This window comes from Chaetura pelagica, unplaced genomic scaffold (assembly GCF_000747805.2).
Source record: "Chaetura pelagica isolate M959 unplaced genomic scaffold, ChaPel_1.0 scaffold911, whole genome shotgun sequence".
Classification (NCBI taxonomy): domain Eukaryota; kingdom Metazoa; phylum Chordata; class Aves; order Apodiformes; family Apodidae; genus Chaetura; species Chaetura pelagica.
The window spans coordinates 179,655-200,379 of record NW_009952354.1 but is presented as its reverse complement, the minus strand read 5'-3'; the positions used below and the strand labels follow the sequence as shown (position 1 = coordinate 200,379).

Below are 20,725 nucleotides of genomic sequence, written 5' to 3'. Positions count from 1 at the left end.
CTGCTCCCATCCCGGGCTCTGACTTGTGACCTGTCACAAGCTCCTCAAAGCCACGGGCCAGGCAGCCCTGGGTCCTGCTCACTCCTTGCTAAGCAGGGGATCCTGTCAGGCTTTGATAATAAGGGATCCAAGCTTCCTCTTCTCCCTAAATGCAGCTGAACAGCCACATCCCAGAAAGGTGCATGGCCTGAGAGAGCACATTACATACAGACCCTGTCCCCTCTGCTCCAAAGCTCTCGTGTCACTGTCAGCTCTTCCACCTGACAAGAGACAAATGCCACGTTTCTGGCACAAGCACCAAATTCCCAAGGAAGGTGAACTCCAGCGTGCACAAGGCATGAGTGCTCCTCACCCACCATGTCCCCATGGTCCACACACACCCTGGGCTCTCTCCAAGCTTCACAGCTAGTCCATGTTGAGAACCCTTTCTGCAGGAGCACTACCCTGTTACAAAGAGGCACCCCAAGCTGCCCTCCTGCTGCCCCTTCTCCAACACCCTTTAAAGCCTCAGCAACACTCAAGATCTACTGAACACCAATGCTCACCAAATTCTTCATGAGAGCCATGGGGAGGCATGGATGCACTCGTGTCAGGGCTATGGAGAGGCTGGAATCTGATTTGCACATCCTGTAGGGCCCTGAAAAAAACCATACATCTCTGATTAGCTAATGAATCACCAAGAGAAGCCTCATGCTTAGGAGATCCCTCTTCACAGAACTGCTGCCTTGGAATCAGTGAGCTGGGCTGGTGTAAACCTCATCAAGTTCAACAAGGTTCTGTGCCTGGGTCAGAGCAATCCCAAGCACCAATACAGGCTGGGTGGAGAACAGATGGAAAACAGCCCTGAGGAGAAGGACTTGGGGGTGTTGGGTGATGGGAAGCTCAACATGAGCAGCTTCATGTGCTGGAGCCCAGAAACCATCCTGTCCTGGGCTGCATCCCCAGCAGTGTCGGCAGCAGGGCCAGGGAGGGGATTGTCCCCTCTGCTCTGCTCAGACCCCCCAGCAGGGCTGGGGTCAGTTCTGGGGTCCCCAACATAAGACGGACATGGGGCTGTTGGAGAGAGTCCAGAGGGGCCATGCCCACCAGAGCACAGCCTGAAGTGCCACATCTACACGTTTCTTAAACGCCTCCAGGGATAGTGACTCCACTAACCTCCCTGGGCAGCCTGTGCCAGGGCCTGACTTTTAGTAAAGAATTTCTTCCTAATATCCAGCCTAAACCTCCCCTGGTGCAGCTTCAGGCCATTTCCTCTGCCCCTGTCATTATCCTTTTGGGAGAAGAGGCCAACATCCTCCTCCCTACAACCTCCTTTCAGGTAGTTGTAGAGAGCGATGAAGTTTCCCCTCAGCCCTCTCTTCTCCAAACTACACATCCCCAGTTCCCTCAGCCTCTCCTCTTAGGTCTTGTTCTCTAGACCCTTCCTCAGCTTGGTCACTCTTCTCTGGACACTCTCCAACAACTCCATCTCCTTCTTGTCACGAGGGGCCCAGAACTGACCCCAGCGCTCGAGGTGCAGCCTCGCCGGCGCCACATCCGCCAGGATCAAAATCCAAACCCATCCCTTATCCCACCCACGAAAGGTGCTGCCCTCTGGTTACCTGTTGAAGAGATGTACTGGGCGTCATGAATGCATCTGGAGTCATCAGCTTGGGTTTGGCATCGTTGGAGAGGGCCAGGAAGTCTGCGGGGACGGGCAGGTCGGCGATGCGGCGCAGGTCGGGCTGCGAGCCGTGCGCTGAGCCCTTGGCAGAGCCCAGCCCCTCCGGGCCCAGATCTGCCATGTGCTCTGGAAAGGCTTCCAAGGGGGAAAGAGGAATTGATTGACAAGTTCTTCCCTCAAAAGCTAGAGCCTGAATTCTCCCACACCTGAGCTCAGGCTGCTCCCATCCCGGGCTCTGACTTGTGACCTGTCACAAGCTCCTCAAAGCCACGGGCCAGGCAGCCCTGGGTCCTGCTCACTCCTTGCTAAGCAGGGGATCCTGTCAGGCTTTGATAATAAGGGATCCAAGCTTCCTCTTCTCCCTAAATGCAGCCGAACAGCCACATCCCAGAAAGGTGCATGGCCTGAGAGAGCACATTACATACAGACCCTGTCCCCTCTGCTCCAAAGCTCTCGTGTCACTGTCAGCTCTTCCACCTGACAAGAGACAAATGCCACGTTTCTGGCACAAGCACCAAATTCCCAAGGAAGGTGAACTCCAGCGTGCACAAGGCATGAGTGCTCCTCACCCACCATGTCCCCATGGTCCACACACACCCTGGGCTCTCTCCAAGCTTCACAGCTAGTCCATGTTGAGAACCCTTTCTGCAGGAGCACTACCCTGTTACAAAGAGGCACCCCAAGCTGCCCTCCTGCTGCCCCTTCTCCAACACCCTTTAAAGCCTCAGCAACACTCAAGATCTACTGAACACCAATGCTCACCAAATTCTTCATGAGAGCCATGGGGAGGCATGGATGCACTCGTGTCAGGGCTATGGAGAGGCTGGAATCTGATTTGCACATCCTGTAGGGCCCTGAAAAAAACCATACATCTCTGATTAGCTAATGAATCACCAAGAGAAGCCTCATGCTTAGGAGATCCCTCTTCACAGAACTGCTGCCTTGGAATCAGTGAGCTGGGCTGGTGTAAACCTCATCAAGTTCAACAAGGTTCTGTGCCTGGGTCAGAGCAATCCCAAGCACCAATACAGGCTGGGTGGAGAACAGATGGAAAACAGCCCTGAGGAGAAGGACTTGGGGGTGTTGGGTGATGGGAAGCTCAACATGAGCAGCTTCATGTGCTGGAGCCCAGAAACCATCCTGTCCTGGGCTGCATCCCCAGCAGTGTCGGCAGCAGGGCCAGGGAGGGGATTGTCCCCTCTGCTCTGCTCAGACCCCCCAGCAGGGCTGGGGTCAGTTCTGGGGTCCCCAACATAAGATGGACATGGGGCTGTTGGAGAGAGTCCAGAGGCGGCCACGGAGATGATCCAAGGGCTGGAGCAGCTCTGCTCTGGCTGGGAGAGTTGGGGTGTTCAGCCTGGAGAAGAGAAGGCTCCAGGGAGACCTCAGAGCAGCTTCCAGTGCCTGAAGGGGCTCCAGGAAAGCTGGGGAGGGACTTGGGACAAGGGCAGGGAGGGAGAGGACAAGGGGGAAGGGATGAAAACTGGAAGAGGGAGATTGAGGTGAGACATGAAGAGGAAATTGTTTGGTGTGAGGGTGGTGAGACCCTGGCCCAGATTGCCCAGGGAAGCTGTGGCTGCCCCATCCCTGGCAGTGTTGAAGGGCAGGTTGGATGGGGCTTGGAGCAACCTGGGCTGGTGGGAGGTGTCTCTGCCCATACAGGGGTTGTAACTAGATGATCTCCAAGACCTCTTCCAACTCAAACCAGCCTGGGATTCTATGCATACATGTTGCTGTTTTCTGCCCATGACAGAAGCAGCAGAAGCTGGTCCTTACTCACTGTCACCCAGCTCTGTCACCCAGGGTACTTGGGAGACATTTCCCAGCACTTACACACCAGCACAGCTCCTAAATCACTGCCTGCTCATGCCTTGCCACCAAACCATGCAGGGCTACTCCATGGTGAGGCCATGTTGAACACCCCCCAGCTTGAAGCTCCTATGGGTCCAAGAGCACAAAGGGATGGCAAATCAACTTGCTGGGGGTCAGGGCAGGAGTGGGACAGCCACAGGGAGCTGCCAGACTTACTCACTTGGTGTGCACACAGAAGAGCTTTATCAGCACACCTGCTGCTGACTCAACAGCCCCAGCTCCCTGAGCACCTTCTGGAAGGGAGACAAAAGTAAACCATGAAGTTGGATGGAAACTGCAAACAAAACAATGTCACAGCAGATAAAGCATAAACCAGCAGCAGAGAACCAGCATGATACAGCTTCATCACTTCTCCACTCCAAAGGTGGATTCACCCTGGTAAGGAAAAGTATGTGCTACCTTCCCTTTATCTCCCAAGGGGAGAACCCCCAGATTTGGTCTAATCCAGCCAAGTAAGCCTCAAGGAAGAGAAAAACAAGATACATCACTACATAAAGAGGAGGAAAAGGAGCTCTGGAACTGTCAACAATTTGCTCTGGCTGTGGAAGTGACTGGTTGGATATATTTTAGGAAGTGACTGGTTGGGTACATTTAGGAGAGACACGCCACCTCATATTTGGAGCACTGTGTCCAGCTCTGGAGCCCTCAGCATAGTAAAGACATGGAGCTGTTGGAGAAGGTCCAGAGAAGGCCACGGAAATGATGGGAGGGCTGGAGCAGCTCTGCTCTGGAGCCAGGCTGGGAGAGTTGGGGTGTTGAGCCTGGAGAAGAGAAAGCTCCAGGGAGACCTTAGAGCACCTTCCAGTGCCTGAAGGGGCTCCAGGAAAGCTGGGGAGGGACTTGGGACAAGGGCAGGGAGGGAGACGGAGCATGGATTAAAACTGGGAGAGGGAGATTTAGGTTGGACATCAGGAAGAAATTCTTCACCATGAAGGTAGGAAGGCACTGGAACAGGTTGCCCTGGGAGGTTGTGGCTGCCCCATCCCTGGAGGTGTTCAAGGCCAGGTTGGATGAGGCTTGTGCAGCCTGGTCTGGTGGGAAGTGTCCCTGCTCATAGCATGGGGGTTGGGAGTTGATGATCTTTAATATCCCTTCCAACTTCAACCATTCTGTGCAGATATCCAAACTAGGGCTCAACTGTCCCTCCTTGGTGTAAACAACTGGTTATGAGAAGCTCTGCAATAACCTCCCATCAGCCAACACTGACACCTTCAGCTTTCTCACTGCTAAGAAAGCTAAAGAGGCTGAGTAGAAAAGATAGGTATTCCTATGCAAATTGTCCTAATTATATGAGTATCAATCAGGGACATGAAGTCTCAGTCCTATTCTACTCCTGACCTGCCACATGTATCTGTCATTTTTGCTTCTGCATTTCAGAGCAATGTGGGACAAATATTGACAGCAACATGAGTTAACTATTATGTACAACAACAGGCACAGGGAAGCACATCATAGAGCCAAAGTGACAGTCCAGGGATCTTTCTAACAGGAAACACAATATTAATTCAATGCATTTTGCCAAATTTTAGTAAGAGAAAGGCAGGAGATGAGGATCCAGCCAGAGCTGAGGTGAAGCAGCAACCCAGGGACGTCTGCACGGGCCAGTTCTCCACAGGGTTATCACAGTCACTGTAGTGACAGCCAGAGAAGACACCTCATGCATCTCAAAAGATGAAGAGCTACTCTAAAAAAAGAGCCACTTCTTCATTTCTGTCACAAGAAGCCCTGTAGCTCAGCAAGGGATCCCCAGACAGGATGGAGAAGCAGCCCATCCTCTCCTTCACCTCAGGCCACGTGCTGCCCTCTCCTCTGTCACCACTCGGGCAGCACAGTTCAGATCACATGCTGACACCTCCACATTTGACTACTCAGAGTTTACTCAGACAAGCAGGGACAGAAACACATCCTGCCAGCTCTTCTGGGAAGGCTTCTGCTCCTGTGAGCCTGCAGCAAACTGTGCTGGAGAGGGACCTGGCCCCGCGCTGCCAGGACACTGTCCCCTGCCTTCTGCTGGGGACAGTGGCACTATGCCATGAGAAGAGCACCATGGCTGACACTGAGCAGCTCATTTGTACCTTATCCAAAGCATCCCTCACACTCACTGCAGCTTGCCCAGCCCTGGAGGGGGTTTCTAGGAACTGGAAAATCTCAGGGGGGTTTGGTGAGCTATGGGCCAATGGCTACAGGCTGGGCTGGGAGGTTCAGGTTCAACATCAGGAATATTTTCCTCCAGGAGCGCAGCCCTGGGGACAAGGCACCAGGGCAGAGACAGAAGTGTCAAGTCTGGGGGCCTTGAACATGCAACTAGAGGAAGCCCTAGGTGACCTGCTCTGCTACCAGCCATAGTCCTGCTTCAAGCAGGAGGTCGGACCAGACACCTCCAGAGGTCCCTCAGAACCAACTCTCCTGCATTTCCCTCCCTGCACAGGATGTATTCCACACAGACTAAGAGAAGAACCAGCCAGACCCACTCAGGAAAGAAATCCTGACCTCACAGCAGCCCCAGTCTCCCCATCACTTACCCACACCCAGGCTGTCACTCTCCTCCTCAGCAGGGAGCACCTCGGTGTGGCGCAGCCGGCAGCGGCTCACGGCCTGGATGCCAAAGCTGAGCACAGGGTGGGTGAGGAGGAACTCAGAGATGGAGCTGAAGTAAGCTTTGCCCTCCTCCTGGTTCTGCATCAGCTCCATCACATATAACACCTGGAAGAATCAGATACAGTGAGTCTTTTTGGAGACCATGTGAATGTGTCTGTGGACTACAGAGCCTAGGACCTGAACTGGATTTGGAACAATGGGAATGATGTGAGGGATAAAGCCCAAGACATTTAAATGTGGAACAGAACCCCCAAAGGAACCACAATAAGCAGACTCCTGTCTGAGTCAGTGCTGGTCAGGAACTCAATCATGCTGTGCCAGACACAGGTTCCTCCAGATGAAAGATTCACTTCAAGGTGAGAAATAATAGAATCCCAGACTTTGGGATTTGGAAGAGACCTTAAAGATCATCTATCCCTAACCCCTGTATGGGCAGGGACACCTCCCACCAGCCCAGGTTGCTCCAAGCCCCATCCAACCTGCCCTTCAACACCCCCAGGGATGGGGCAGCCACAGCTTCCCTGCCCAACCTGGGCCAGGCTCTCATCACCCTCACACCAAACAATTTCCTCCTCATGTCTCACCTAAATCTCCCCTCCTCCAATTTTAATCCATCCCCCCTTGTCCTCTCCCTCCCTGCCCTTGTCCCAAGTCCCTCCCCAGCTTTCCTGGAGCCCCTTCAGGCACTGGAAGGTGCTCTAAGGTCTCCCTGGAGCCTTCTCTTCTCCAGGCTCAACACCCCAACTCTCCCAGCCTGTCCTTAAGGCTCCAAGGTTCACCAGCTGAACTATTACCATTATCATCTTACACTGAAACAACTCAGGCCAACCTGGGAACTTTCAGCTATTAAGGAGCCAGTCCTAGAGCTGGGCAGCAGAATCAGCCACACAAATGGTCACTTCTCCTCCTATCACCACCACCACTACAACCAGCAACCAAATTAACCACCTACTTTTCTCTGCACGTCGCTCAGTATCAGATACTCAGCAGAGAGGTCCAGGCAGACTTTCAGGCTGGGAAGAATACTCATGGAGCTGAAGATGTCAGGAGAAAAGCTGGATCCACAGACAGGGGTGGAAGGTGCAGAAAGCAAAGTAGATGAGCACCAGATTAGAACCAGAGTGACTGTCAGTAAACTGCAGTATTTTAAATAAAGTAAACATCTTCAGGATTTTACAGCCATGATTACAGAGCAACCACAAACACATCACTACAGAAATCAGGGCTGACTTCAGTTGGACAAGCAGGGAGATCCCAGAACAGGATCTAGTTCTGGATTCTGAGCATTTAAAATGGGAGATGATAGTCTGTCATGACCCAACATGTTCCACGTTCATAGGAGGTCAAGAGCCAAGGCTACAGATTTAAAACCAAAAAGCCACCCCAACAAAACAAGCCTTCTGTAGCTTTTGGACCTTCTGTAATACAAGGTGGCAAAAGCAGCACTCAGCTGTGTGCCACGTTCTTCTCATTTCAAGAGGGCAGCTCAGAAGGGGCCTCAGAGGTGTGTGTGATCAGAGGCCCTGACCCACCCCCAGAAAGGTGCAATCAGGGAACACAAAGTGAGTGAAGCGATGATGAGTTAAAGCAGAACTGGAACTTCTGGACCTGTGTGATTGCTTAAGCTGCCAACACAGCAGCTCCTCGTGATTTCAATCAGAAAAAGCAGTAATGAAAGAAGATCATGGATTGGTTGTTGAATATCTAGTACTTTTCCACAAGGAGGCACTCCAGGTGTGCAGCCTGGAGGGCCTCTCCTCATGTTGTGGGTATGTCTATGCTCTACAAAGTGAAGACAACAGGTCTTGATAACACCAAGGAGACTGTATGAAAGGATCAAACTTCCTGCCCTTGCCAGACCCAACAGTCTGTCACAGCCCTGAAAGCTTCCAGCAGCTGTCAGCCTGGGAAAGGGGCAGGCTCTCACTGGGGCTAGGGCAGACTGTTGGAGATCAAGGCTCACCTCTGCCAAGTAAGAACCCCTGGAAACTGAGAGCTCTGTCATGAGCCACTTCTCAAAGCAAATCCAACCCTCCAGGAGAGCTGGGAGATCAGCACCTACCGGACAGTTTGCAGACAAGTCCAAGACACCGTGCACCACATCTTCAGCTCTCTATTCTGATCTGCTCCTGTGATGAGAAACCTCCAGAAGGGAACCCTGCAGGCACAACAGATTTAAGTTCTCTTAAAGAAGATCTGGTCCTTCCCAGAAGGATGTTTCACAGCAGAGTTCCTTACAAGCTGCCCGTGGCTGATTTTGCTCAACTGTGTCTTAAAGTTCCCAGAAAATCTCTGCTTCTGAGCCAGGTTAGAAACCCCCAGAGCTCTAACAGCTCTCCAGAGCCTTAAGGCCACAACTGACTGAAGAAAGAATAAATAAAAAAAATAATAATAATATATATATATAAAATAAATAATCAGCTACTTTTTAATTAACTGCAGTAGAAAATTCATAGAATCACAGAATCACTGAGGTTGGAAAATACTCTTATGATCATCAAGTCCAACTGCTCACCCAGCAGTGCCAAGGCCACCACTGCCCCATGTCCCTCAGCTCCGCATCTACAGGGCTTGGAAACCCCTCCCAGGGATGGGGACACCACTTGCCCTGGGCAGCCTGAGCCCTTTGGGGAAGGAGTTGTTCCCCAAATCCAATCTCAGCCTTTCCTGGGCAACTTGAGGCCATTTCCTTTCATCCTATCTTGGGAGAAGATGCCAACACCCACCTCACTAGAACCTCCTCTCAGGAGGACAACAGGCCAGTTCAAACTGACCACACCACAGACTTGAAAGGACCCATCAATTTACAATTTTTGCTGTTTGCATGGAACTGACACTAGAATTTAGGCTGTGCTCCAGAGCCTTATTTCTCCATCACTAACAAACTGACTACAAAGAGGACAGGACTTGCTCCTGCCACAAATCTGAATTTTTACAGGTATGGTGCAATTATAAGTAACCCTCCAGAGGCAGAGTTAGAAGATGTTATTACACTGATAATCTAAGTAGGGGACTGGGGACTTACTCTGGGTCTTGTTTTTTATGGTTGTCACAGAAGAGCAGGCAGGAGAGAGGCCTGCCATCGTGGGGCTTCCACTCATGAAGACACCTAGGAAAGAACCAGAGGAAACATCCAAGTGTGCAGGGAGTGGTAAGTGAGGAAGATCAAAGGTGGGTGATGAACACACCACCCCTTGTCCAAAGAGCCTTGTCAGCAGCCAAAAAGTGTTAGCAGCTTGTAGCTGTGTACAGACTTGTAAAAAATAAGGATATCACAGCCTGTGCAGCCAAACAAGAACTAATCATGTTTTACCCTGTGGTTTGGAGTCTTAACAAGGGCACAAGACATAAAAGAAGCCAACACTGAGAGGTACAGCTCAGAGAGGCCTCCTGCATTGACAGCGTGTAAGAGTTTGACTCCAAAGCACAGAACTCCTGCTGTTTCCAGAAGTTCACCAACCCTTGGATCATATTCAGTGACACAACCCTCCAGCCACAAATCACTTTACCACCATTCACCCTCTATCTTAACAATGTCCTCAGCATGACCAGATGATCCTGTAACCAGGAAGTTTTCCCAGAGGAAACACTGCTCTCTGTTCCAACACCCTTCATTTTCTAACTCTCCACTCACCTTGGCTCGTCCTGCCCCTCAATGTAGATCTGCCAGAATTTGACGAAACCATCATGGCTTGCTGTGGCCAGCACAGTTCCATCTGGAGAAAGTGCTCCCTCACTCAGGCACTACACACAGGGGGGAAAAAAGGACAGAAAGAAGTCATTTTACAGCTCTTGAGGGAGAAAGAGCAACTCGTACAGAAACTCAGGGCGATTTCCAACAGCCATGTCATCAGGCAGCTTAGCTCTTCAGAAAATAAATAAAAATACATATTTTTTTGGTGAAAATCATTAACCTTTTCCAGACAGCAAACAGGTACAATGTATTGTGTTGCTGCTACTCTTCTCATTTCTACTCATGCTATGAGCAGAGCTCATTCTGTTCTGGGATATTCTGGCTTTTCTCTATGATAATTGTTTCTAAGTGACAGAATCACTTTGTCATCATCCTGTTCAAGAAGTGAAATCAGACTCTTTCCAGCTGCTTCTGTTATATTCAAAATACCACCTATTGGACACTCAGCTGCAGTCCCCATCCATTGTGCTCAGAGACGTAACTATCATCATTAGGGAAGTCAGAGAAGAATAAGAAGGCATTTGGCTTCATTTTCCCCTTCCCATCCAGCTGCAAACCACTGCAGTGGTCAGTGTTCTATTGACCAGGAGACAGAATAAAACAGCTAAAATGCAGCCCAGGTTGTCAAACAGGCCCTTGAAAATCACAGAATCATAGGATGGTTGGGAAGGGACCTCAGAGATCACCCAGTCCCACCCCCTGCATGGGCAGGGACACCTCCCACCAGCCCAGGTTGCTCCAAGCCCCATCCAACCTGCCCTTCAACACTGCCAGGGATGGGGCAGCCACAGCTTCCCTGGGCAACCTGGGCCAGAGTTTCACCAAAATATGGGCGAGTTTCTTCAAGAGATGTTTTCAAAGCAAACTCCTACAAATTCATCTCAGCTCTTTCAGGAAAGGTTCTTCACCAGTAACACGTGCATACAACCAGAAGGCTGTGGATGGGAAAGAAACCCTTTTTCACAGGAAAACATCCTAAGAACTGCAACTCCTGAGACTTTAGGAGAACCCAACTGATCTGCAGTGATCTCCTCTGAGATGGCAGTCAGGAACACAGAGCAGCTTCATACCGTGCTGTGGCCTTTCACTACAATGAAGCCTTCTTTGATGCTTGGCACTTCCACTGGCCAGGAGCTGTTGTTTGTCCGGATAATGTCCAAATCCCACACCTCTGCCTGGAAAACAAACACGTGGGCACACAGGTTTATCTCTACAACTACTGGTCAGAGCCAGGGGAGAGTTTCTCATATTCTTATATATACACATTTGGGACATAAACTTCCCCACTTCCACCCAATTTGGACAACAGATGCTCTCCTGGCCCAGCCACAGGGGGATCTGCTCTTGGCAGGTGCAGAGGCTGCTCACCAAGCCCTCTTCCCTGGGAACTGGCCCAGCCTGAGCCAAGGAGTGATGCTCCTGGCCCTCTGCACTGTTTCTTGTGGCTCTGTGATTTGATGGTGAGCAGAAGGTACCATCTCCCTCCCTCCTGAGGCCCAGACAGATCAGATCTTCTCCTCTACTTGGACAAGAGGAATCCCCACATCTCAAATTACAGAAGGATCCCCAGCACAGGCTAGAGAGGAGCTTCCACAATTCTAACCATATTGGCTCTCCCTTCACTAGATTCTCTTCCTCTAAATGTGAAAAGGGACCAGGCTTCAAAAGCAGGGGCTCCTTACCCTGTCCTCATGCAGCAAGGCCAACGTCTGGCTTCCCTCTTCACCACTCTCCTCATTATCATCTGGGATGAAAGGGCACCAGATGATTCTTCGAGAGGTGTTCAATGGGGTGTTGTCAGGTCGCTTGATGTGAACCAAGATCTCCTCTCTGATCACCACGGTTAAGGAAGATAACACTGGCACAGCTACAGACCCCCAGCAATTCCCTGCTCAGCCATAGTCCTCTGGTAAACACCACCAAACCTCAAGTTTTTGGATCATTGAGATGAAAAAAGAAATCAGATACAAGGATTCTGCTAAGAAAGGTGACAAGTGAGTGTTTCTCCACTGGCAGAAGAGCTTAAGTTTACAAAAGTTAAAAGCCTCCTAATTTTCTCTTGCAGGCAGCAGACAGGAGCACACAGTCACATCTGAATGTGCAATCCATCCAGCTGCTGGTGGACAGATGAAATTATTTCAGCCAAATCAAATTATTTCAGCCAGATCAAATGATTTCAGCCAGCACTGCAACAACACTAGCAGGGAAAGCCAGAGAGGCCATCGTGCTGCCCCAGGCTGAGCGCTCTGCTCCACCCCTACAAATCAGATCTTCAACAATCTTTGCTCCGGCTCCTCTGAAATTATGACATACAGCTGAAAGGAAGGAGCCACCACCTACCAAGACATATCCCACGTGCTTCCCAAAGGCATTGAGATGTCACTCCCAGCAATTAAAAAGGAAAAAATCTCGAGCAACAAATCAAACGCTGAAAATAATTTCAGGCCCAGCAAAAGGAGTGACAGGTTTGGAAGGAAGACAGTGAGCAGGAGGGAAGCATTACACCCAAAAAAGTAAGTAGGGAAAAGAGATTGAGCCAGACAAACTTCAGTAAAAACCTTTTTATCACTTGGTGAAGGTGACATTTGCCAGCCAGTACAGATCAGGACTTCTCACTGACTGCTTCTGCCTGGACCAGGAGCACTGAGGTGTCCCTCCTAGGATTTCAGGTTACTTGTGATTTCAAGTGATGATTGTGTTGAATCCAGGCACAGGGTAACTGATGAGAAGCTCTGGAAGGGGCAGAACTATCAACCTTCCCCCTGCAAGCTGCTGTTCTGGAAGGAAGCTGCAGTTTGGAGGTTGCACTCACACCAAATCCTGACACAAAGACTGACTCAAGGCCTATTTTTGACAAGATACTGGATTTTTTCTTTATCCATGGCCAGGCGCCAGACAAAAAGGTTGCCAGCCTCATCCAGGCACGCCAGCTGGTTGGAGTTGAGGTGGGCAAAGGCCAGGTCAGCCACCCCACCTGTGAAGCCCTTCAGCAGGGTCCTCTCAGCCGTGCTGACGCTCAGCACCCGCACCATGGCCGAGCCGTTACTGGCGGCTGCAGGAGAGAGAGGGAGAGGTCACCATGGATCTGTGGGGCTTCACAGGGTCACAGAGGGGAGGGGGTTAGAAGGGATCCCTGGAGATCATCTGTTCCAACTCCCCTGCCAGAGCAGGATCCCTAGAGCAGATGCCACAGGAACACATCCAGGTGGGTTTGGAATGTCTCCAGGGATGGAGACTCCAGCCCCTCCCTGGCCAGCCTGTCCCAGGGCTCTGTCACCCTCCCGGGAAATAAGTATTTTCACATATTCAGGTTCAGCCTCCTGTGCTCCAGTTTGTGCCCATTGCCCCTTGTCCTGTCCCTGGGCCCCCCTGAGAAGAGTCTGGCACCTCCTGACACCCCCCCTGCAGATATTGACCAGCACTGATCAGATCCCCCCTCAGGCTCCTCCTCTCCAGCTGAGCAGCCCCAGCTCTCCCAGCCTTTCCTCACAGGCAGATGCTCCAGTTCCCTCAGCCTCTCAGTGCCCTGGGCTGGACTCTCTCCAGCAGCTCCTTGTCCTTCATGAACTGGGGAGCCCAGACCTGCACACAGTGCTCCAGATTTGGCCTCACCAGGCAGAGCAGAGGGGCAGAACCTCCCTGACCTGCTGGCCACACTGTTCTTGATGCCCCCCAGGATGCCACTGGCCTTCCTGACCACAAGGGGACAGTGCTGGCCCAACAGGACTGCCTGTTTCCAGTGCCTGGCTTGTCACTTCCAGCACCCATCCTGCTCTCAGCCATCACCAGCAGCACACTAGAAATCCCTACCAACAGATACCACGTGAAGCCCTCTCAAGACCCAGGGTGCATGCACAAATATTCACTGCCCTCTTCAGCTTTGGTGTAGAAGATTGGCACAGCAGCATCAAGGAGGACTTGCCCTGCCTTGTAAGGGGCAGCTGGACTCCTCATATCTTCTGTAACTTCTTAAGCACCTCAAAGTCTAAGTTGCTCTTCTTAAAAAATTCAACAGAAGTTGACTTCTCCTGGCTTCTGGGATTACTCTCCCTAAAGATGCCCGTGTCAGATGCAAGGCCTAAATCTTGTCAGTCCTTGATGACAAAGCCACCAAACCTCCACGACTGAGCTCCAAAGACAGCAAATTAATCGTAGTTGCCATTTCATTTTCAGTAACTAGAGAAAAACAGTCACCAAGAGGCAAGTGGAGCTTGTTCAGATCCAGAAATATTTAATTAGAGGAGTAATCTGAACAACACACTACTGCCTAGTGAAACCAATATAATCCTGCAACTTTTCCTCCATCCCTACTGAGCCCTTCTCTTTTATTTCTAACTTCAGATAAACCTTTTCTTCTCAGTGCAACATCTCCTACAGCACCAACCCCTCCCTCCTCACTTTATCCCCACTACAACAGCACCCTGATCTGGATACTGCAAGAAGTGTTTCCAATACTGCCAGTTACTGTTGCCTCTTTCAGAGCTTACACAGAGCAAAGGAAGACAAATCACACCCCAGACAAGAAGGTGTCTCACCTCTAATGGCATAAGCCAGGTAGGAGTTTGAAACAGCTATCAGGTTGCCATAGTAGTATTTCTGCTCCCAGTCGTATCTAGCGACAGGTTGGATCTTCACCTGCTCAGGAGAAAAACAAAACAGGAGAAGTGTCTGGAATTAACTTTTTCCTGGAACAAACCTGCCAAGTATGTTACTTCCTCTAGGGAAGAGCTGGAATGCTGAATAGGGAACTCTCAGAAGCAGCAGTTGGCAGGGAGAGTTGAACAATGAAAGCCTGAAAGTTGAGAGTTCTGGAGGCTGATGGATGGGATGGGTCTGGAGGGGATGGGTCTGATCTGGAGGGGATGTCTTATGAGGAGCAGCTGAGGTCACTGGGATTGTTCAGCTTGACCTGGCTGCAGTCTGTGGCTTCCTCAGAAGGGGAAGAGATGGGGCAGGTCCTGATGTCTTCACTCCTGGGACCAGTGACAGGAGTGGGGGAAATGGCAGGAAGCTGCATCAGGGGAGGCTTAGGTTGGATATCAGAAAAGGTTTTTCCCCCAGAGGGTGGCTGAGCACTGGAACTAGCTCCCCAGGGCAGTGGTCGCAGCACCAGGCCTGCCTGAGTCATGATGCTCTCAGGCCCATGGGGTGATTCTTGGGGTGTCCTACACAGGGACAGGAGTTGGACTCAATGATCCTGATGGGTCCCTTCCAACTCAGCATGTTCTTTGATTCTATTTCAATCCATGGCAAGAAGGAAGGCAGCTCCCTGGATGTCTCATGCTGCAGAAGAGTGCTTGACCCTGCAAGGACAGCAGAGCAGCCTTTCCCTCTTAATTAGCACCATGTCTGGACTCCTAGCTCTTGGAAACTTGTTAGGTACAGAAATACGTGGGCATCTTAGTTTCAGTGCTGCCTTACAAGAAACTGAGTCCTGGTTTTATTTGATAAGCACTGTCTCTGCAAGCAAAGAATGAAGGAATCCTGTGGCAGTTGTGGCAATGATCCTCCCTTTCACTTTGACCTTCAGGATCATGTATGGAAAAGCCTCGATAAAGAGGTGAAATATTTAGTTCAGTGTACATCAAGAAACCAAATGATATAGTATGGAGAAGTGCCAAGAGGATGAAGAGCAGAGCTCTCTCTCCTAATGATCAGCATTTGCTCTGAGCAGGTCTGAGGGCTCTGCTACAACTCTGGTTCCTGTCTCAGCTCTGACCTGCTGGCTGGAGCCCTCAGCAGCACTGGGGCTGCCAGGATACCAAGGGCAACCCTCCCTCCATGGTGAGGAGAGAAACAAGCAGGAAAAACTTGTTTGTGAGGGAAGGGCACCTATGGTTGAGATCGTGGACTTATTCCTGAAAATTAAGAGGATAACTTGGCCAGACTCTGAAATAATAGTAGCAATCAACAAAATTCCACTCCAGTCTTTCCATCTTGTTAAGCTCTTTGACAAACTTCTACCTAATTACAAGCGCCTATAATACAAGAAGGAAGAAGGTATCTCCTGTTTTTAATGCTCAGGCATGAGCTGATGTGACTAAAAAAGAAACAGAACTCTGCTTTCTCTTGCTCCTTACCTTGTTACTCCCTCTGGCCTTACTGGTGATGCTGGAGTCACTGCTGGCCACGATCTCCACATCTTTTGCTGATATCACGACACAAGTGGAGCTGTCATCACCAGAAAGGCAGCTGTGAAGAAAAACAAAGGGGAAAACAAACCAGGTAAGACTCACAGGAAGAGAAGAGAGGGCAGATATTTGCTCTTCATCATTTTAACACCAATGCCATCTGTGCATCTGAGAGATGTGAGCTGAGCGACTGAAAACAGGAACTACTGCTGGGAAGCTCCTTTCCCTGTGGAAACTGGAAGATTTAGGTGAGATGTTAGGAAGAAATTCTTCACCATGAGGGTAGGAAGGCATTGGAACAGGTTGCCCAGGGAAGCTGTGGCTGCCCCATCCCTGGCAGTGTTGAAGGGCAGGTTGGATGAGGCTTGAAGCAACCTGGGCTGGTGGGAGGTGTCCCTGCCCATGCAGGGGTGGGACTGGATGATTTTTAAGGTCCCTTCTAACCAAAACCACAGGTTTGAGAGAGCAACACACCTGGTTCAGCTTCAGAGCCTCCAGTCTGTTTGACCTGAGCACAGAACTACATTTGGTTAAAGCAGCTTTGACCACTACTCAGCACCCAATTGTGCAAAGAGCCCAAAGTCAAACCCACTGAACCTCATCAACAACAGCACATGCTGCTCGTGGCTCTCACAGCATCCTTGCTCCAAACTGTCACCAGGAAATCCCAGAATGGTTTGGGTTGGAAAAGACCTTAAAGATCATCCAGTCCCAACCCCCTGCATGGGCAGGGACACCTCCCACCAGCCCAGGTTGCTCCAAGCCCCATCCAACCTGCCCTTCAACACTGCCAGGGATGGGGCAGCCACAGCTTCACAGGGCAACGTGGGCTCTGTGGGATCTGCTGTAGGTGATCCTGCTCTAACAGGGGGCTGGACTAGATGTCCTCCAGAGGTTCCTTCCAACCCTGATGACTCCCTCACCCTCACAAAAGCTCTGACCAACCACACAGACTCACAACTGCCTCCTCAACTCAACCCAAAACGTCACGTTCCCAGAGCACGTCTCCAGTCTAACCACAACTACATTTTTCATGGTTTTCTCCTCACTTTCTTTGACAAAACTTACATGACTTGCTTCTCCTGCAGGGCTCCCAGAGAAATGCTGCGATGCACTGGCTTGGCCAAAGCAGGTCCATCTCCAGCTGCAATGGGATCAGGGACCAGCAGCCCATTCAGGTCTCCGTTGTAGGAATTTGATGGCCTCTGGTTCTCATTCACTGAACCTAAAGAAAAGCAGGACCAAGTGAGCACAACATCCACTTAAAAGTAGCAGAGCTGTGAGAAATGTGCTGCCTCCAGGTGTTTTCTGTTAGGTCCTGCTGCTCAGTCAGGTGGAATATGCTGAATTGGTTGGGAAAAGTGTTCTTCTCCAAAGTGAATGTGTAAGGGATGTCTGATACATGAAACGTCTCTCCACACAAAGTGAAACTGCAGCTCTTTTCTCACACAAGCCATCCCAGCAGACCAGGTCATTTCTAACCCTCCTGCTCACAGAGAGCCCTCTGCAGCCCAGCAATGCAGGGGTTTGCTGCCACACTGGGTGGTGGCTGGAAATAACACATCTGCTCCTCTCCAAAACTGGCCTCTGGTTGAAACCACAGATGTTCAAGTCACTTTGTTATCAAACTGTGCAGCTGCACCTACAGGATACCCAGATTTTTCCCTTGGTGTCCAGTCTCACAGCTCACAGCCCTCACTGCTTGAGTAAAGCAACCACTTTTTTCCAAGTTAGAGCTGATCTTTGTTGAGTGTCTGTGCCCTGACTTCCTACATGTGACCCAGCACAAGTCACCTGGTGGCCTCTGTGCCTTCTGAAGGCTTGAAGAAGGGGACAGATGCAAGGAGGTGAAGAAGACACCTCCCTGTTTCACTGGCAGAGCAGACAGCTGCCAATTCCCACCAGAGAGCCAGCCCATCTGCCCCAGCACATCAGCCCAGCAAGGTAAGAGCCTCCTGCCTCAGCAAAATCATCACTTGACATTGTCCCTGGATTTCAAGACTGAAATTTTGGAGACTGGTGCCAGGTAACTGTTGCTGCTGAGCTCCTGCAACATGGCTGCTCCAGAACCAGAAGCTCCACTCTCAGTGGCACATGGAACACACCTAAACAGAACTGTGGGCATGTCTGCTGAATGCCAGGCAAGATTTCAGTTACCAAACAGGCTTTAGCCCAGCAGGACAAGCACTGCTGCTGGCAGGAATCACTGCCACTCTCTCTCAGTTGTCAGAAGAATATTTAAAACTTGCCTGTTTGTGAATCATAGAATCATTAAGGTTGCAAAAGACCTTCAAGATCATCAAGTCCAACCATCCACCCTACACCCCTAACCACTAAACCATCTCCTGAAACACCATGTCTGCCCCTTTTCTGAACATCTCCAGGGACGGTGCCTCCCCCACCTCCCTGGGCAGCCTGTTCCAAGGCCTCACCACTCTTTCTGGGAAGAAATTTTTCCTAATACTCAACCTGAACAGAGCCATTAAATCACTGCAGGTACAAGAAGCCTGAGCAGCCACAGAGTCTCCTGATGCAGAGACCATCTGGGTGCTCACCTCCATTTTCCACATGGAGATCACAGCAGCAGCAGCATTCCCACAGCACAAGGAAACTTCAGACTACAGAAAGCAACCTTGCAACCACCCAGCTCCTCTGTGCTGTGCCTGTTGTCACAGGTTTGTTCCTACACCCTTTTTCCTGTCCCAGGTGGTGGGAGCCTGTCCTGTTGCAGCACTTTCCATCGACTGCACCTTATCCTTTGTGACCAAAAGCAGGAAAAAATTAACTGCAGAAAAGCATCCAGGTGGCCAGAGAAAGTCAATACACCCCATCCCTGGCAGAGTTGAAGGGCAGGTTGGATGGGGCTTGGAGCAGCCTGGGCTGGTGGGAGGTGTCCCTGCCCAGGCAGGGGGTTGGAACTAGATGAGCTTTAAGGTCCCTTCCAACCCAAGCCATTCCACGATTCTTTGCTCCATCTGCAGCAACAGGAATCCCTCTTGCAAGCACCTCTGCTCTTTTCTGGAGAGCAGGACAGTGATGCTGGCTCCATGGGGAAGGGAAGGAGGAAGCAACCCCTAGAGGCTGGCAGGCTCAACAACAGCACCAAATCCCAGGAACAGGCTCAGCCCATTGTTCCGTCTCAGCGGGAGCCAGAAGAGCCCAGGTGCTGAGCACACACAGTCCTGGAGGCACAACAGAAGGGATGAGGCTCAGGGTTTAGGAGGTACCAAACCAAAATGCAAACCTAGGCTGGTAGATATTTGCCTTCAAAGTGAAAGAAGTATCATCATACTCATCACCTTTTTAAAGGGCAGGAAAGCAGGAGCAATCAGAGCCAAGGCACTGAACTCTTCCTGCTCCAAATCCCCCACATCAGAGACATGGAACAGTGACTTCCCTGATAAAGGTGACAGGGGTGGGGTGAACCCACATAACAATTATCAGCAGGGATTTCAGCACGGATTGAAGGCTCATGCCCACAGCACCAGCAGGGATGCTGATGGTCTGCCCAGGTGCCCCAGCCATGAGGTCCATGGTTTGATAGTGCACCCTCCCCTGGCTGAGGGCACAACATCAAAAAAAGGCAAGGGCAAGAGAAGCCATGGATGATGTTGGCCAAAGGTGGGAGAAAACTGTGTCAAGAGAGCCTGGGGTGGTGGGTCACACCTCCACCATCACCAGGCCCAGCAGAACTGTAAGTGATGTGACAGCTGTAAACTCTAGGAGAGCTCCTTGTCACCTGCCTGGACAGCACCCACCACTGACATGCACCTAGTGCTGCAAAGCTTCACTCACGGCAATAACCTTGGGAAGCAGCTACACAACCTTCTGCTGGGTATGGAGATCTGTGAGTGAAGTCCAGGGTACAAGAGAAACCACAACTAGAGGACCTTGACCACGGTGACTTTATGCCAGGCAAGACCATCCCTACCCCTTCAATCCATGAGGCTGCTTTTCTTCTCTTCCAAAAGCCTTGAAGGACACCCCAGTTTCCCTTTCCTCTGACATCCTAACAGGAACTTCAGAGGCTGTCAGGTAACAAACGTGCTCTTCACTTCACTACAACCAGTTCCTTCACGTCTATTTGCTAATACCCAGGCAGTTACCCTTGCTGAGAGCAACACAGGCTCCTTAACTGCTTGACTTACTGCCCATTCTGCTCCTTTTTCTCTCAACTGCCTTCTTGTGCACTGGAGTTGGCAGAGAAGGTACAAAGAGAATGAGCAGGAAAGAAGAGAAATGCAAATAAACAAGGCACAGACAGCAGAGAACTCCTGTGCTTCCAACACCAAAAGAAGCTGCTTCAAGGGAAAGCCAAGCCACCTTGAAAGAACAGAAACAGCTCCAACTATTTCCCAACCACGACGTATCCCCTCAGCTCAGAAACTGCTCATGAAACAAGAGTTCCCCATCCCTGCCCCGAAGTTCTCCTTTCAGAGCTCTGCCCTGTGAAGGAAAAACGTGTGTTCCCAGCAGGAGCAGCAGCACCCAAGTGCTCCAGACCCAAGAGAAGCTCCTTCCAGCCACCAGAAGCGGGGAGCACAACTACTGAGGGTTCCCCCCGCGTCCCGGCCCCAGGCAGCCCCCGTGGCGGCAGCACCTTCCCCCTGACCCTCGGGACACCGGGAAGCCCCGTTATTCCTGCCTTTCCCCCGGCGGGAGCGCAGCCCGGCAGGGATCCCGCCCTTCCCCGCCAGGCCGGGCTGTGCGTGCCCAGCGCGGGATGTCCCGGCTCCTTCGGGGCGTTCCCAGCCGGGCTTTGGGGGG

At 51.1% G+C, this 20,725-nt stretch overlaps 1 protein-coding gene across 1 annotated transcript in view; it reads right to left on the bottom strand.

The window, feature by feature from the left end:
• The window catches only part of EDC4 (enhancer of mRNA decapping 4), a 39,763-nt gene extending 21,822 nt beyond the window's left edge, over positions 1-17,941 (bottom strand). Inside the window, 15 exon segments of the mRNA XM_010007841.1 lie at positions 1,602-1,798; positions 2,426-2,517; positions 3,696-3,768; positions 6,058-6,238; positions 7,086-7,188; positions 8,196-8,291; positions 9,159-9,242; positions 9,768-9,877; positions 10,898-11,002; positions 11,510-11,657; positions 12,690-12,879; positions 14,363-14,462; positions 15,908-16,019; positions 17,027-17,183; positions 17,935-17,941. Of these exon segments, the coding sequence (XP_010006143.1) occupies positions 1,602-1,798; positions 2,426-2,517; positions 3,696-3,768; positions 6,058-6,238; positions 7,086-7,188; positions 8,196-8,291; positions 9,159-9,242; positions 9,768-9,877; positions 10,898-11,002; positions 11,510-11,657; positions 12,690-12,879; positions 14,363-14,462; positions 15,908-16,019; positions 17,027-17,183; positions 17,935-17,941 (1,755 nt within the window).
• Positions 17,942-20,725: the final 2,784 nt, after the last annotated feature.